The sequence below is a fragment of the Bos indicus genome, chromosome 15 (assembly GCF_029378745.1).
Source record: "Bos indicus isolate NIAB-ARS_2022 breed Sahiwal x Tharparkar chromosome 15, NIAB-ARS_B.indTharparkar_mat_pri_1.0, whole genome shotgun sequence".
NCBI classification, from domain to species: Eukaryota; Metazoa; Chordata; class Mammalia; order Artiodactyla; family Bovidae; genus Bos; species Bos indicus.
The window spans coordinates 79,337,374-79,353,772 of record NC_091774.1 but is presented as its reverse complement, the minus strand read 5'-3'; the positions used below and the strand labels follow the sequence as shown (position 1 = coordinate 79,353,772).

The window sequence follows — 16,399 nt, the reverse complement described above, 5'->3', positions numbered from 1 at the left end:
TTATAATTAAATGAATACATTTATTTAATTATTTTTTAAAGTTTATGTACATTTTCTTTTTTTAATTTAAATATTGTTCTTACTTTAGTTTTATTCTCTCTTCTTTCAGTATGGCAAGAACAAAATCAAATTCATCAACTACGAGAAGCAGCACCTGTACTTCCATGTGTGTGAGTCACCAGGGAGCCACAATCCTTATCATCCCATTTCCTCGAAACAAACAATTGTCAAGCCAGAAGGCATGACTGAAATCCTCCCACAGAGAGATGATCCCATGTCTTGTTGTGCCTCAAAAAAGCAGCATGTTTTATTTCAGACTTACTTGGGTGAAATCTGAAGAGGAAAATAGAAGAGTGATTAGGCATTCTTAATGGGCATCTCATCACTCTGGCTACTGTACAGTGAAGGAGATGCTCCAAGAATGGATGGGAGGCAGGATGCCAATCAAGGGGTCTGGTACCTGTGACTCTCATCCTGGATAAGTGAAATACAATACTTATCAAGAAGAAAAGGATAGTGGTGTAGGGATAGGGGGAAAATTAGGAAAAGAATGCTCAAGCACTGACAGTAGGTGCCCGAAAAAGCAGAGTCTCATGATAAAAGTCACCTGTAGAGCTTCTGTGTGGAAGAAAGTTGACTGTTCCCACAGCTTACATACAGCTGTAGAAGGTATTTTAGTGGACAGATATATACACACACACACATAATAAGACAGATCTGGATATGTTCTAGGCTTGAGAGAAAATAGGGTAGCTGAATAATGCTAATACCAACAAAAATATTAGAAGCAAAAGTGATTTGCTCTTAACCAAGTCAAACTCATGATTGCTCAGGAAGAAAAGTTTAGGACCCCAAAATATGCTCATCTGAAACATGCTTACTCATTTGGAAAAGAAACCCAAATTAGAGAAGATTGCAAACATTTCCTGTAGATCAGTGGTTCTCAACTAATAGCATTGCTGCCCCCAGTGGGACGTTTGACAGCGTACAGATACTTTTTTGATTATCCCAACAAAGAGGGAGGAATGGTATTGACACCCATGGGGCAGAAGCCAGGGATGTTATGACATGTCTTACAGTACACAGAACAGCCCTGAACAATAAGAATTATCTGACCCTAAAATGCCAACAGTGTTAAGATTGAGAAAGTGTTGCAGATGTTCTGGCTTGCCCAAACATTGGCCACCAGTGGTCAACTGTCTCGTGCCTGACCGGGATGGCCTGTGAGTCCTTATTCTGAGACATGAGGCTCAACCACCACTGCAGCCTCTTCCAGAGTTAGAATTCTGAGGACTTATCCTAATGCAGTTATTCTCTTTCATGACCAAAAAGGGTTTGGAGGACACTAGTGCCCCAGTTTGAAAGGGAACTCTTCCAGCCCAGACAGATGTGTGTTCACATATGAAAAAACTTCTGGAGTGTCTTTTCTGAACCCTCCTCCTGTGTGTAGTGAAAGAATACAGCCTTAGCTTATGAGGAATGGATGAATATTGTAGCTTCACTGCAGAATGCCCAGCTTACAAACCACATCGTCCTCAGGAGCTGTTTCATTTTGTCATTTTCTTTCAAATGTCTTCAGTGTAGTATGACAGGTACAAATGAGTCATTCTCAACCTGTCAGAGAGAGATGAGGCTTGACATTTCATAAAGGTGGCAAAACAGCTTTCATGCAGATTGCTGTAGTAGGGAAAGGTAATTCAGTATAGGCTGAGCTCAACTTGCCAGAAATGAAAGGTGGGAGACTTTTAAAACACAGGAACATGCTAAAGGAAATTAGTGAAAGAGGATAAAGGGAGGGGAAGCTGGTCATGTGGTTAAGCCACGTGTGTCTTCTCACTGGTGCTTATCAAAGTCAAACTCCTACCCTCCCAGAGGCTGCAGGACAGAGCCCAATCCTCAAAGATTGTACTTCAAAGGGATGACTCCCAAGTCCTTGAGAAAAACACTCTGGATCAGGGACAATCCATCCCAGAGGGACACAGTAAGAATTTTATAATTGTAAGTTTTCTAAAAAATGATTGAAGAAAAGGAGGTCAGAAGCCTACTGAACAAGCAGTAAGTTATTTGGACAGTCTTGAACTTTCTCAGGCAGGGACTTTAAGGTGTCGGTGTCATCCTAGGGGCACAACCTTGAATTGTTCTTGGAAACTATTTCTAGCATTTGTGTGAGTCTCTTAGTGTGTAGGGTGGAGAAAATCATTTGTGCTGACAGTTTGCAGATTCTGAAAATTTATAGGTCACATTTGAAGCCTAGTCAGGATGGGGACTCAGAGCATCTCACTAAATTTTGATCAAGAAGAGAGTTGTCAAAATCTGAAGGGTCTCCATATGATTCCTACTTGCTCCAGGCAACTTCACTGGTCCTGGGGGAGAAGCAGGTAAATAACTATCTGGCCAGACTCAGTATGCCTGCTCTGTATCTGCCACCTTAACATATTGCAACAGGGCCCAACATGAAGGATCGTGAAGAATTGAAGGATTCCAGGGACCTTAAGAAAACTTGAAAGCTCATAGCAGAAGGATGCCTTCTAGGATGCCTTCATCAAGAATGACTCAGATCTTCAAAGCTTCCATAGTCTCCTTAAAGGAGCTTGACCCAAAGTCCTGGTTCACACCCAGAGACTCTAAAAGCCCAGCAGCATCCCGGATGTGATTGTGGATGTCCACCTTACATCCTTCTCAGGGGCAATATTCCAGGGGTAGCATGTTAGGAGATCAACTCCCACTAGCCTCCACAGGAATCATATCTGCTCATTTGTTCACTATCTTCTTGATGGTTTTTTTTCCTTCTTTTTTTTTTTTCCAGCTTGGGTCCCCTTTCTTATACCAGTATATTTCAACCTGGATTCCATTCTAGCGATGTACCGCAGAAGGGACTGGGAGGTGAGTAACTCGATTCCTTTGCTAGAGCTAGATCAGGCTGGTAGAAAAGGGGAAAGGTAAATGCTTGGTCCTTTCCAGATGCAGCTTCCTTGAGTATAAGGATATAAGACTTAGCCAGTTTTATTTCCACTAGCTCAACTTTCAAGCCCTTTTTCTGCAGGACATTGCTTGGGTCAGCACCTTTTATATCCGCCATTTCATCACATTCGGTCCTTTCTATGGAATCTTCGGAACCATGGTGCTCATATATTTAGTCAAGTAAGAAAACAATAATATTCTCCTACTCTTATTGCCTGGATGGTCCTCTTACCTTTCTTATCCAATCTATTTATGATTATCAAAGATTTGCAGATTATGACACCAGACTGCATTCTTATTGCTGAGACATTTCAAGAAAATATGGGATAAAACAGCTGAAATAGTTGAATGAGTTTCTGGGAAACTAAATTTGCCCAATCTTGCCTTTTTTCCCATGTGATTAATTCCCAATTACAGTATAGTAGTCCCTCAGTATCTGAGGAGGATTAGTCCCTGGACCCACCTCAGTTACCAAAATCCAAAGATATTCAAGCCCCAGAGTTATCTATCCATATATGTGGTTCCACAACTGTGGATTCAAGCAACCACTAATCTTGTAGTACTGTGTGTTTTCTTAAAAATATCCACATTTAAGTGGACCTGCATGTTTCTCAAAGGTCAACTGTATTCTGCCTGATCACCGAGTCCTTCAAACTGTAATCCAGCTGGACATCATAATTCTTACCAAAGATAAGAGGAGACCAAATTTTTTAAAATTTATTTTACAACTAGAGATTTTCCCCAAATCAAAATGACTTTAAACTGAATAACCCTCTTCAACTTTCTAATTTATTCCTTCCTCATTCATTTGCATTACTATTAATAAAATAATGGTAGCTAATATGCATCAGACAATTTGCTAAAAGCTTTACATTGTGGCTTCCCTGGTGGTTCAGACAGTAAAGCTCCTGCCTGCCTTGTGGGAGACCCAGGTTCAATCCCTGGGTCAGGAAGAACCTCTGGAGAAGGAAATGGCAACACACTCGAGTATTCTTGCCTGAAAAATTCCATGGATGGAAGTGCTTATGGGCTACTGTCCATGGGGTCACAAAGAGTCAGACACAACTGAGCAACTTCATTCACTTTACATGTATTATGTTATTTGATGTAATCAAAAGTGCACAACCAGGTAATGTAGATAGTATCAATTTCATTTTTATGATAAGAGAACTAAAGTTCAGAGAAATTAAATCACTTACTCAAGAGAAAATAAGGGCCAGTGGCAGTGCCAAATCAGAACTTGTACCCAGTTCTATCTGATGACAACAGCCAACCTGTTAATCACATTGCACATATCCTTAAATTGTTGTTGCTTTAGTCGCTAAATCATGTCTGACTCTTTTGTGACCCCATGGATTGTAGCCTGCCAGGCTGCTCTGCTCTGGGGATTTCACAGGCAAGAATACTGGAGTTGGTTGCCATTTCTTTGTCCAGGGGATCTTCCCAACCCAGGAATCAAACCCAGATCTCCTGCATTGGCAGATGGAATCTTGACCACTGAGCCACCAGGGAAGCCTGACTTTCAGTTATCTAGGCATCTTCTGAGCCTTACACCAATGCCTACAGAAAATACTGGGAACACTGCTCTGGTACAGTAGGCTGCAAGACAGGTAGTGTGACTGAATACCTTGTATGTCATCTTTAGATATAAAAGGTCTGCAAAGATGAAAAACAAACAACCACCACATGATTGGAACCTTTGAGTCACTGCCATTTCCTCTACTGCTCAGCCAGATCTGCCAGTGGTTACACAAGCCCAGTGAGTGGAACTGAAATTCCCCAAGGAGTGATCATATCTTCTTATTATTCTCTTAAAGGCTTCTTGAAAGTCTCTGGGTTGCATATATTACCCAGATGAACCACATACCAATGAAAATAAGCACAGAGGAGAACCAGGACTGGTTCAGCTCTCAGGTAATAATGCTGTTCTGGGAAAGCATCCACCAAAGCATCCTGATTACCGTCTGCTGACCTCAAATGATGTTTATTGGAGGCTTGCCAGGGGCCAGGCACTGTCAACTGTTTTGCTACATCTCATGTAGCTATGTGCTCGGAATATTCCCACTTTACAAATGATAACATTGAGGTATGAAGAAGTTGCATAACTTGTGCAAGATCACACAGCTAGTAGAATCAGGTTTTATTTATTTATTTGGCCACACTGTGTGGCATGCAGGGTCTCAGTTCTCCTACCAGGGATCAAACCTGTGTTAAGCACACAGTCTTAACCAGTGGGCCAGTCGGAGTTCACTAGAAGCAGGTTTAAAACCTCAGCAGTTTGATTTCAGAACCTTGGCTTTTAACCAAGGCTTAATAAACTACAGTCCAAGGGACAATCTAGCCCAGTTTTTATTTTTTTTAAAATTTTATTGGAACACAGCCACATTCATACATTACATATTCTCTCTGATAGCTTTCATTCTAAAACAGCAGAACTGTGTAGCTGTGATGCAGAATTAAAACATTTATTGTGCAGCACTTAATAAGCAAGGTTTATTAAACCTGCCTCAATATGGTACAGTCTTTCAACGAATCTCACACTCCTAGAATAACAGAAGGAAGAACCCTGGAATCCCCCTCATTTCATTGTACAGATATTGGGGCCCAGAGAGGAGACTCAGTATTCTCAGCAAGCATGCTGTTAACGATTAAAAGATTTGTGATACATGCAGAATACCACTGCCTCCTAAGCCTGACACTGGCTGTGCCATGATTAACTGGAGAATCCAGTCATCATACTACTTCTTTCTCCATGCTCATTTCCAAATTCAGTGGACATTCCACATAGTAGTGATTCTCAATCTTTTTTTTTTTAATTTTATTTTATTTTTAAACTTTACATAATTGTATTAGTTTTGCCAATTTTTATCAAGAAACCACTCTTAAAACTTATTGAGGACATAAAAGAGCTTTCATTGCTGGAGGTTATATTCACTGATACTTACTGTATTTGAAATTGAAACTGAGAGTTTTAAAATATCTATTAATTAATTTTAAAATAACAAGATAAAGCCAATAAAAGTTAACATTAGAGTGATTACATCATCCCATGTTTAATAGCCTCTGGAAAAACCCATGCTATAAGCATGCATGAATGAGAATAAAAAAGGCAAATACTGTCTCAGAAGTATTATGGGGATCATTTTGACCTTGAAGATCCCCTGAAAGTAGCCTAGGGACTCCAAGGTGCTCTAAAGTACACTCAAGGAACCCTGACATAGAGCAACTGCATAAATAACATTCAAAATGACAACAACCCTAACAAGAATTAAATCTTAGAAAGGCACTGAATAAAAGTCACATTCATAAGCATTCTAAGTAGTTTGGAGAATCCCATGAACTTCTTCTCTGTCTTTGTACAAAATAAAATACATTAGTTAAAAAGGAAGCTACTTGTATATATTAATAAATGTATTTCTATGCACAAAACCCTTGATTTAAGTCCTTGTATGCTTTATTCCCCATTTAGAAGTCCTTTAAGTCTATTCTGTGGTAATAATATTCAAACTCCTATAATTTCTACCAGAGTCCTACAATCCCATTTCCATCTGCCAAAGTCCTTACTCATGATATCTTAGTCTTGATTTTGAGGGCTGATAGTGACTTAGTCCTCTCAGATCCTATTAATTTCTTCGTATCTGTTGCCTTATCAATACTTCTTAGCAAAATGCCTTATTTCCTTTATAATTGTAAGGTCCCTGAGACCTGGGACTTATTTTTATCCCTCATGGTTTGTTACACAAAATATGTACTCAATCAGCACTTGTTGAATGATAGATAAAAGAATAACTAAATATCTTGTTTGATATGGGTTCATTTATATCTAATGTAGGCTTTTTCTTTGCAGGTCTTGACCACCTGTAATGTTGAACAGTCCTTTTTCAATGACTGGTTCACTGGGCACTTGAACTTCCAAATTGAGCACCAGTGAGTAAGATAAATAGTTTATGATAAAGGGCAAGGGCTGTCACTAATAACCGTCCTCCATATAGTCCAGAGAGGATCAGTAGACTCACAATCTTAAAGGAAAAAAATGAACCAGGATTCTTTAAAGGATGTTATTTTTCAATTAACAACAATGATAGATAAGGGAAGAAAGAAATGAAGGAAGTGTCATAATTGCAAGTAAATGGAGTGAAATCTTGGAAAACATATCAGTGACTCAGTTTCCAGATTCCTATGGGCTTAGGAATTGGTGATGTCTTTGCATTTGCTTTGTTGGCAAAACCTAAGAAAAATCAGGACACTTGGGTAACCAACTTGTGTTCAAACTTAACTATGCTATAATTCAAATATTTACTTATCTGTGTCTTTAGAGCCAAGTTTACAAAATAACTAATGAGGTGGAGTCCCTGCTGCAATTTCTACATGGCATCTGGAAATCCTTTACCAATGTGTCAGTTACAGAGAGGAAGTGGGTAGTTCACACTTTGATGCAAGTGAAAACACTGAGAGTCAGTTTCTCCAGAGTGTCAGGGGAAAGGCTTTCCACATTCTCTTTGTCTAACCATGTGAGTCTATGATAGTCAGAGAAGGAGCAAGACCTTTATTAGTTCAAGGAATTTTTTTCATTCTATTTCCCTATTCATATTAGGGCTTGAAAATTCCAGCAAAACAAACAAAAAAAAGGACTAATAGTTTTACTAAAGGAGAGGTTTACATCCAAGACGGTCATCTGGCTGACTAATGAAAACTTGGGATTAAAAATCCATGTCTCCTCACTTCTTATTCCTTTCCTAGGACTTTTAGCTATTTACCATGACTTAATATACGTCCATCTATTCTTGCTAAGGAAGTTAGAAAGAGAGACTAAGACAGAGATTAGCAGGAGCAGGGTGGGCGGTTCAGTATCTCTAGTACTCTGGGTAGTTCTAAAGAGTGGGTAGTTCTAAATGGTAGAAAGTTCTAAATGATATACTTTCATTTGATCAGGCCAAAAATAAACAGTTGATGGAACTAAAACATATTCCCTTAGTTCTTCCTAAACAACTGCCACCCACAAAGCTTGTAGTAGGTTAAGGGATAAGATGAGTCTGCCAGCAAGTTTTTTAACTTCCCAAAACAAAAGTATTGTGGAAGGTCAAGGTTGGGTCTGCGTGGCTGATACCATTTTATTTTGTAAAAGGGGAAAAGGAACTTTGGGTTTCTCCTTAGGTCTGAGAAGTTTTATATCTCCTTTCTCTGTTTCCTAGTCTATTTCCCACAATGCCACGCCATAATTATCACAAGGTGGCACCTCTGGTGAAGTCACTGTGTGCCAAGCATGGACTACCATATGTGAATAAGCCCATATTGAAGGCATTTGGAGATGTTATCAGGTAATAACAGTCCCTCAACCCACAGCTCTCATTTCCCTTCACTGTTGGTTCCCAGACTCTTCACTGCTTTATGAATCATTCAGCCAATAACTGTTTATTAAGGAGAATTCATGTGCCCATCATGGAGATGAGGCGCTATACAGAACAACACTAACACAGAAATGATAACAGTCATTCCTACCATTTAGCTGCTGCCTTCTGGGTACTTAGTGAAAATACCTTGATGCTCTACTAAATTTCAAGCTTCTTATAAACCAGGGTTCTGTATTATTTGTTTCTGTATCACCCACAGAGCCTTGACATGCTTTAGAACTTAATCGGTGGGAGGGACTCTCAAATCATCTGGTCCAGGGCTGCAAACTAAGATGCTTTCAGGGTCTGGTGGGACAAGCAGGGGTGACTCTTCCTACAGGAACTGAGAATCCATACTCATCCTGAAGCATTCACAGTTCCCTAGATGATCCTGTGCTTGTCAAATTAACTGCCAAAAGCTTGGTTGAATTTTGTGTTTTTTTTTTTTAAGATTAGGAAAAAAAAAGTATCCTATTAATATGAATAAATAAGCCAGCAAGGCTAGACCTGGTCAGATCAGATCCCTGAAAAGTGATCCATCTTCACTCTCTACCATTGCCCTCCTCCTTTCCTGCCCTCCAGATATCTGACCTCCCTACAGTTGCTACATAACTCCCTGCCCCTTACCATGACACATCCTTGGTCACCTTTTCTTCTACCAGAATAATCTTCCAACTTGCCACCCCACTCCTGTCACCTTCTCAAGTTCCATTCACTCTCCAAAACTCACCTGAAATATCTTTTCTTCATCTCAGTCCTCCCTTGCCCCCAAGACTACACCTGTCACATGCTTGGTTCTCTTCATGTCTGACCTTTATCACAATCATGATTAAATAGCATATTGGGTAATATGTGTCTCACAATGCAGACCAGGAATTCCAGGTGGACAAGACTCTCATCACTCCTATTCACTGCTGTATCACCAGAGCCTAGAAAAATATTTCATTTTATAAAGTAGGAGAGGTAGGTGGATACAGGATGAGTTGGTTTACAGTTATATGATTTATCTTATAGAGATTCAGCAGAGCTTTTTCTTTTAATACTGGAGAAAAGGAAAATGATGCTTTGGAGTACAGAAAAGCATCAGATCAGATCAGATCAGTCGCTCAGTCGTGTCCGACTCTTTGCGACCCCATGAATCGCAGCACGCCAGGCCTCCCTGTCCATCACCAACAGAAAAGCATACAACAAAAGAAAATCTCAATCTCCTCCATATAGAAAATGTGAACTCACCTTCTAAAACATAAGTCAGTGTATTTGACTCGCTCCACCGGGCAAGATAGAAAAAGGTCTTTCAGATATAGCTGAAAATAATAGTGTTGTAAAGTTTTAAGTAAAAGAGCAAATGTTCCATGAAGTAGCTCCTTTGACCCAAGTCTCACCTACTCATGATTTTGTCTGCTCCTCTTGCAGGGCCCTGAAGAAGTCTGGAGCCCTCTGGAAGGAGGCTTACTGCATGCATCCAGAAACATAATCCAGATGTGCTGGTGCTAAAGAGAAAAACCACAGGCCCCAAAAATGTCACTTGTACTAAAGCCCATGATACCAAACCCCTATAATACATGACATAATTGCACTTAAAGCCTTCCCCAGAAATATAATCTTAATCAACTAGCCTGGAATTTTGGGGTAGGCAATGTGGTGATAACCTGTTGCATTTTACTCCTTCTCCATTCCTGCCCCTGGCCCAGAGAAAGAAGATATATATATATATATATATATATATATATATATATATGCATGATAAAATCCTTGCAGTCCCTCCCCTCTAAGAAAAAATTAAAAAGGTGTCTGCTTCAAATATACTTTGCTGATTGGCTTCCTTGCCTCTCCTTTCTTCCTATAAAAACCTTCCATTTTCACAACCCTCAGAACTCCTTTCTGCTTAATAACTGAGATACTGCTTGACTCAGAAGTCACTGAATAAAGCCAATGAAGTCTTAAAATTTACCCAATTGAAGTTTTTTAACAGCTTGTTCAGTAAACTTCCCAGAGAAGGACATGAAGGCCTATTATTTCACAATTTTCCAGATCACTGAGCATGGCATTCGAATTCAGATGATCAATCCTGCGGATCATGCCTGCCCTCTGCTCACTGGCCACATGGATAAAGATGGCTTAACTGGGCAGACTTCCATTTAAACTAAATGACTCATGAGAGTTATGTTACGTCCTACCTGAAATTCTTCAATGGATTCCCATTGCTCTTGGAATAAAGTTGCAATCTCCAACCTGGTAATTGCCAACAGACCACCAGCATTGGCCCTCCTCCAGGAACCCTGCCCCACCCTGTACCACTCCCTCCCTCAGCTTCAGTCCCAGGCAGCCAAAGTAGGCACAAGGGAAGAAATTTTGACCTCAAATAATACCCAAAAACTAAGTCTCCATACCATCTCCAGGGAACCAAAGGATCAGGACATGACTGGAATTTGAATGCCAGAATCCTTTTAGAAGTGAAGGGTTCTCCATCCTAGAAGATCCCATGTTGAAGCTTCAACCATACCCTATCATAAATGGACAAGTTACAAAATCCTCTAATTGAAACCTGTTCCACCAACATTTCTGCCAACTAATACATCCTCCACCAACTCATAATGTTTTGCCGAACCTCAGATCAAAGACACAGATTTGAGCCCTCCCCAGGTCTCCTTACCAGCTGGCCTCAAAGTAAAACTCTTCTCAAAAGCTGGTGCCATAGTATTGGTTTCTACGTGCTTCAAGTAGCGAGCCCTTTGCTTGGTAAAGATTTCAGGGAAGCCTCCACATTAATTCAAGGCCTCCTTTTGATATATTCTGTAGTAATTACTAAAGGTATAATTTTACATCCACTTATGTGATTCCTTGGTTTTGCACTGTAACCTGAAATATCCATGAGAGTAGAGACTGCCTAACATGATAGAGACACTCAGTGACAACGTGCAGAAGGAAGGAAGGGAGGGAGGGAGGAGCTGGAGAGGAGAAAGGAAGGAGGGAAAGGAGGAATTTGTCAACTACAAATTGGCACTTGACAGCTACCTCTACAAGGAATAAATCAAGTGCTGCTGCAGCTGCTGACATTCAATACCCTCTGAAAGGAATATACAATGGAGAACAGAAATGAGGCACTCTGTGCTCTTGGAAAAACTGGCAGGACAGGCCTTCAGATAGTTAGATATTTTCAGAAGAAGATTCTATGAGCCCAATTATTACATCTCTTCATATCCAGAAAAGCACTAAACTCATTAATGGTGAATTTGCTCATGACTAGCAGCAAACCTCTGCCAAAATGTGTGCATGACTGCAGGTGCCCCCTTCACTAAAGTCATATATGACACTTACCTTATCCCCTAACAAGACACTGAGCTTCCTTCAGAGATAAAAGAACAAAACTGTAAGCCAGGCAGCAGTTCCTCTTTGGAGCAGTTTCTCAGAGCTATCAGAAATGCTGTCTCCCAGGCTGTAGACCTCATTTTGCTCCAACAAAACTTAACTCACAGCTATCATACTGGGAAATCAAATAGGAAAAGGAGTTCGTCAAGGCTGTATATTGTCACCCTGTTTATTTAAGTTATATGCAGAGTACATCATGAGAAATGCTGGACTGGGAGAAACAAAACTGGAATCAAGATTGCCAGGAGAAATATCAATAACCTCAGATATGCAGATGACACCAGCCTTATGGCAGATAGTGAAGAGGAACTCAAAAGCCTCTTGATGAAAGTGAAAGTGGAGAGTGAAAAAGTTGGCTTAAAGCTCAACATTCAGAAAACGAAGATCATGGCATCCGGTCCCATCACTTCATGGGAAATAGATGGGGAAACAGTGGAAACATTGTCAGACTTTATTTTTCTGGGCTCCAAAATCACTACAGATGGTGAGTGCAGCCATGAAATTAAAAGACACTTACTCCTTGGAAGGAAAGTTATGACCAACCTAGATAGCATATTCAAAAGCAGAGACATTACTTTGCCAACAAAGGTTCGTCTAGTCAAGGCTATGGTTTTTCTTGTGGTCATGTATGGATGTGAGAGTTGGACTGTGAAGAAGGCTGAGCGCCGAAGAATTGATGCTTTTGAACTGTGGTGTTGGAGAAGACTCTTGAGAGTCCCTTGGACTGCAAGGAGATCCAACCAGTCCATTCTGAAGGAGATCAGCCCTGGGATTTCTTTGGAAGGAATGATGCTAAAGCATTAAAGTAGTTATCATTCCACCTCATGAAGATCAGCCACCTGGGGAGGGGAGGATACAAGGAACATATGACAGTACTTTGGACATATCCAGTACTTTGGCCACCTCATGCGAAGAGTTGACTCATTGGAAAAGACTCTGATGCTGGGAGGGATTAGGGGCAGGAGGAGAAGGGGACGACAGAGGATGAAGTGCCTGGATGGCATCACTGACTCAATGGATGTGAGTCTGAGTGAACTCCAGGAGTTGGTGATGGACAGGGAGGCCTGGCGTGCTTCAATTCTTGGGGTCGCAAAGAGTCGGACATGACTGAGTGACTGATCTGATCTGATCTGATCATACTGGGCCTTTCTTTCAGTCTATAGAAGAAAGGGAAGGAGGGAGGGAGGGAGGAGGCAGGAAGAAAAACCTGTGTGTAAATGTTGCTGTTGTTCAGTCGCTAAGCTGTGTCCAAATCTCTTTGTGACCCAATGAATTGCAGCACACCAGGATTCCCTGTCTTTTGCTGCTGTCTCCCAGGGTTTGCTCAAACTCATGTCCGTTGAGTCAGGGATGCCATCTAACCATCTCACTCTCTGTTCCTCCCTTCTCCTCCTGCCCTCAGTCTTTCGCAGCATCAGGGTCTTTTTCAGTGAGTTGACTCTTCAAAAATAGGTAGCCAAATATTGAAGATTCAGCTTCAGCATCAGTCCTTCCAATGTATATTCAGGGTTGATTTCCTTTAGGATTGACTGGTTTAATCTCCATGATCTTCAAGGGACTCTTGAGAGTCTTCTCCATCACCACAATTGAAAAGCATCAATTCTTTGGTGCTCAGTCTTCTTAATGGCCCAAATCTCACATTTGTACATGATTGCTGGAAAAACCATAGCTTTGACTAAACGGACCTTTGTTGGCAAAATGCTGTAAATGTAATTCCTTCTAATTACAGAGTAAGATAAATTTTATCAAGTTTGTGAAGAGCATTTCTATATTCTAACTCTGAATTATTAAAATTCTTAGAAATAGTTATGAGCATCTTCTAAGCAGCAAGTACTGAGTTGTACCCTTCATAAGTATTATTCCATTTAGTCCTCACAACAATTCCAAAGGGTGAGTTTTATAATTAATTTCATTTTATAGATAAAAACATGAGACTTAAGGGAGGCCAAGCAACTTGCCTGATGGCACAGGTAAGTTGAGTATAGTCTCAGACACAGGGATGTCTGACTCCATAGTCAACACTCATTAACCTTCAAGAAACCAAAACTAAAGGGGAATTAAGTGGCATTACAAGTCATGAGCAGTGGGTACATTTGAACTCTAATAGCTTCTCAGAAGCTGATGGAATAAGCATTAAAGTAGTTATCATTCCACCTCACGAAGATCAGCCACCTGGGGAGGGGAGGATACAAGGAACATATGACAGGCACAGCAGCAGCATAGTAAGGATGCCTGTTGGCTAGTCTCTATTCCCCAATCCTAAAAGAGTATTATTCACCTCAGTATAATTTCACCTCAGAGAGATTCACTGGGAGAGAATCAAGCAGAGATCTTCCTTTCAGAAGGGACAGACACTGCAAAAAACATGGAAGAACAGAATGGAGAAATGGATTCGAGTTTTTGCAATTACATAGCATGAATTCAACCTGGGAAAAGTTCACCTCCCCTGTGCTTTTCTCTGATACTCTAATTCCTTTAAATAGCCTCCCTCCTTTTCATAAAATCAGGTAGTGAAATATTGCCTACATTTTCAATCAGGCATTAGATAAGGATAACTGATTAGATTAGAAGTCAGGAATCTCAGTCCAAATTTCAGCTCCTTAATGCCCTACTGTGAAATTGGCCATGTCTCTCACACATTGCCTCGATCTGTAAAATAGGTGGGTGCATAATATTACCTGGCTTATTTGCAACTTAGCATTGTTGGGACAACCAAATAAAGTAAGGTAAATATAACACTTTATAAGTATAAGTATAAGCCATGAACACTCATTCACATGCTGGTTATTGTTTTTAATGTAATGATGGTTCCTCCCATCCTGGACCCATCAAAAGCAAGAGTGGCCCCAAGGTCAACAAGATTCACGGGACAGAAAGACAGGGAACCACCTTAATGATCCTAAGGGCACATTTCCTTAGATGAGAGAATTATGAGTCACAAGTGAGACAATGATTTCTCCTGTTACAACAGGTGACAACTGGGAGTCACCTTCCACTTCTGACTTTACTCAGTCCCCTGGAACCAGCAGCCAGATCTTAAGCCAGAGGAATAGTGAGTCATGGGCTCTAGTTTTCCCAGCTTCCAATTAACCATGTGAGTGCACAACTCTCTACTGGAAATCATACCAAATATATCATTTGTTGCTTAAACAATATATTGTAAAGGATTTTCTTGACTATTTCCCTGCTAATCATCCACCTGAAGGACATAGAAAGTATAGATTAAACGTAAACTCTACCCAGAGGAGGAATATACACGGGTACTTTTTCTTTCCCACATTCATTTATGAAAATTTGCATAAAGACAGTCATGTTGAAAGAATTTACCAGTGAACATCTATCTGTTCAGCTATAATCCAAATGTTGATGTTACATTTTAGTAAACTTGTTTTATTCTATATCTATCCTTCTGTCTCTCTATCCATTAATCTATCTTTTTTATGTGCTTCAAAGTAAATTTTCAGGGGCTTATTTATAAAACTAAACCTCAGATTATGCAAACAACAAAGTTCATTTCTCATCTTCAATAAAGAATTGTGTAGCAGCTTCATCTTTAAGGGAGTTTTATCAGAATGTTGCTAAGTGAAGGGAATATAATATGGTTAACATTGTGGAAAATAAATTAACTCAGTATAAACCTTCTTGTGCAAACATTTATCCTCCATTATTTATTGAGCTTTCAATATTTATTGAGCACTTACCGTGTGTCAGACTTGGACCAGATGATGTGACCAAGAGATCCAGGAGCCCAGGTTCTTGAAGCTCACAATCTAGTAGGAAAAAAAATTAAATAAATAAACGGAAGAAAAATCAAGATCATCACATCTGAAGAAAACAAAAGGGTGTTCTGAGACTGATAAGCAGGGACTAATCAAAATAAGGAGGGTCATGGAAAAGTGACCATAAGAAGAATATGAAGGAGACTGCAATCAGATTCTAAGGAGCAGAGGCATCAGCCAAGTGCAAAGGCCCTAAGGCAGGAATGAGCTTCTGTTCAAAGAACACAGCCGGAGGCCTGAATGACAGTGGAATAGTGTCCCAGTTTTTTCCTCAGTATTACTTCAACTTCATTTCTTCAGTGTATTTTGCTTTGGCTTGTCAGAGGCATTCAAAAATAATTTTCTAGATAAGCAACAAGGATAAATTGTAGAGCATGGGGAATTATAGCCATTATCTTGTAATAATTTTAGTGGGGTATTGAGCACCAAATGGCTTTTGAACTGTGGTGTTGGAGAAGACACTTGAGAGTCCCTTGTACTGCGAGGAGATCCAACCAGTCCATTCTAAAGGAGATCAGCCCTGGGATTTCTTTGGAAGGAATGATGCTAAAGCTGAAACTCCAGTACTTTGGCCACCTCGTGCGAAGAGTTGACTCATTGGAAAAGACTCTGATTCTGGGAGGGATTGGGGGCAAGAGGAGAAGGGGACGACAGAGGATAAGATGGCTGGATGGCATCACCGACTCAATGGACATGAGTTTGAGTGAACTCCGGGAGTTGGTGATGGACAGGAAGGCCTGGCGTGCTGCGATTCATGGGATCACAAAGAGTCGGACACGACTGAGCAACTGATTTGATCTGATCTGATCTGATTAACTTTAAAAATGCTGAATCATCATGATGTACACCTAGAACTAAAATTAATATTGTGAATCAATGATACTTAAATAAAAAATAATA

General features: G+C 40.3%; 1 protein-coding gene across 1 annotated transcript in view; it reads left to right on the top strand.

Annotated features, from left to right (window-relative positions):
- Positions 1-10,276, top strand: part of LOC109570056 (fatty acid desaturase 2-like protein FADS2B) — a 47,262-nt gene extending 36,986 nt beyond the window's left edge. Inside the window, exons 6-12 of the mRNA XM_019975885.2 lie at positions 110-170; positions 2,807-2,883; positions 3,044-3,141; positions 4,779-4,875; positions 6,809-6,888; positions 8,154-8,279; positions 9,765-10,276. Of these exons, the coding sequence (XP_019831444.2) occupies positions 110-170; positions 2,807-2,883; positions 3,044-3,141; positions 4,779-4,875; positions 6,809-6,888; positions 8,154-8,279; positions 9,765-9,825 (600 nt within the window). The 3' untranslated portion in view covers positions 9,826-10,276. The remainder of the gene's footprint in view (positions 1-109; positions 171-2,806; positions 2,884-3,043; positions 3,142-4,778; positions 4,876-6,808; positions 6,889-8,153; positions 8,280-9,764) is intronic.
- Positions 10,277-16,399: the final 6,123 nt, after the last annotated feature.